The sequence below is a fragment of the Penaeus monodon genome, chromosome 30, assembly GCF_015228065.2.
Source record: "Penaeus monodon isolate SGIC_2016 chromosome 30, NSTDA_Pmon_1, whole genome shotgun sequence".
Classification (NCBI taxonomy): domain Eukaryota; kingdom Metazoa; phylum Arthropoda; class Malacostraca; order Decapoda; family Penaeidae; genus Penaeus; species Penaeus monodon.
In genome coordinates, this window is record NC_051415.1 from 30,620,630 (window position 1) to 30,621,382 (window position 753).

The 753-nt window shown below is 37.2% G+C and overlaps 1 protein-coding gene across 1 annotated transcript in view; it reads right to left on the reverse strand.

Annotated features, from left to right (window-relative positions):
• The window catches only part of LOC119592696 (ADP-dependent glucokinase-like), a 20,142-nt gene that overhangs the window by 13,983 nt on the left and 5,406 nt on the right, over positions 1-753 (reverse strand). Inside the window, exon 2 of the mRNA XM_037941615.1 lies at positions 383-579. Coding sequence (XP_037797543.1) covers positions 383-579 — 197 coding nt within the window. The remainder of the gene's footprint in view (positions 1-382; positions 580-753) is intronic.

Below are 753 nucleotides of genomic sequence, written 5' to 3' on the forward strand. Positions count from 1 at the left end.
TTAATCAAGAAATCAACTCCATCAATTATAATGATATATAAAATATAAAATCATAATCTCAATTGCAGACACAACTGCATAGGAAGCCTAATCCCTAAATGTGAAAAGTGTAGTTGAGCACTAAACCTGCTGTGAATATATATTTTACTTATGAATATATGGGAATATATTCTACTTATCTTACTCAGAACAATTGCCAATTTCATTAACGCAGTGCAGTTGCATTTATATCTACATGAATAACTGGGTTGTAATAAGTGTTCCCAAAATAAACATCACTGTTCCTCCTCAACAAAACAAAAACACTTAACCAGCAATAAAATCATGAAACAAAAAGACATTCATTAAATAAAATTTAACTTAAAAACAGCGAACCACTCACTCTGCAGCCGATCCAGCAGAAAAGAAGAGAGCATACATCTCCTTCATCTGCTGCAGAGATTCAATCCGACTAAAGTGCGCAGGACGCTGAGGTGCCTGCATGACCCCCAGGATGTGAGAGCCCCGGACAAAGAGGTCCTTGCAGGCACCATAGCCGACAGCAATGCGAATTTCACCCACTGCATGCTGCTGCTCTACCTATGGGGTTAGGGAGAAAGGGTTGAAAGACGTCTGTTCTGTTACTGGGTTTTTGTTTTTCATTCTGACAAGACAAATAACTGAATAAAGAGCAAAACGAAAATTTGATTAAGATGAATGAAGTACGAGAGATTTTGCTTGACTACATGAAAATAAGCACAAAGCATATAAGTT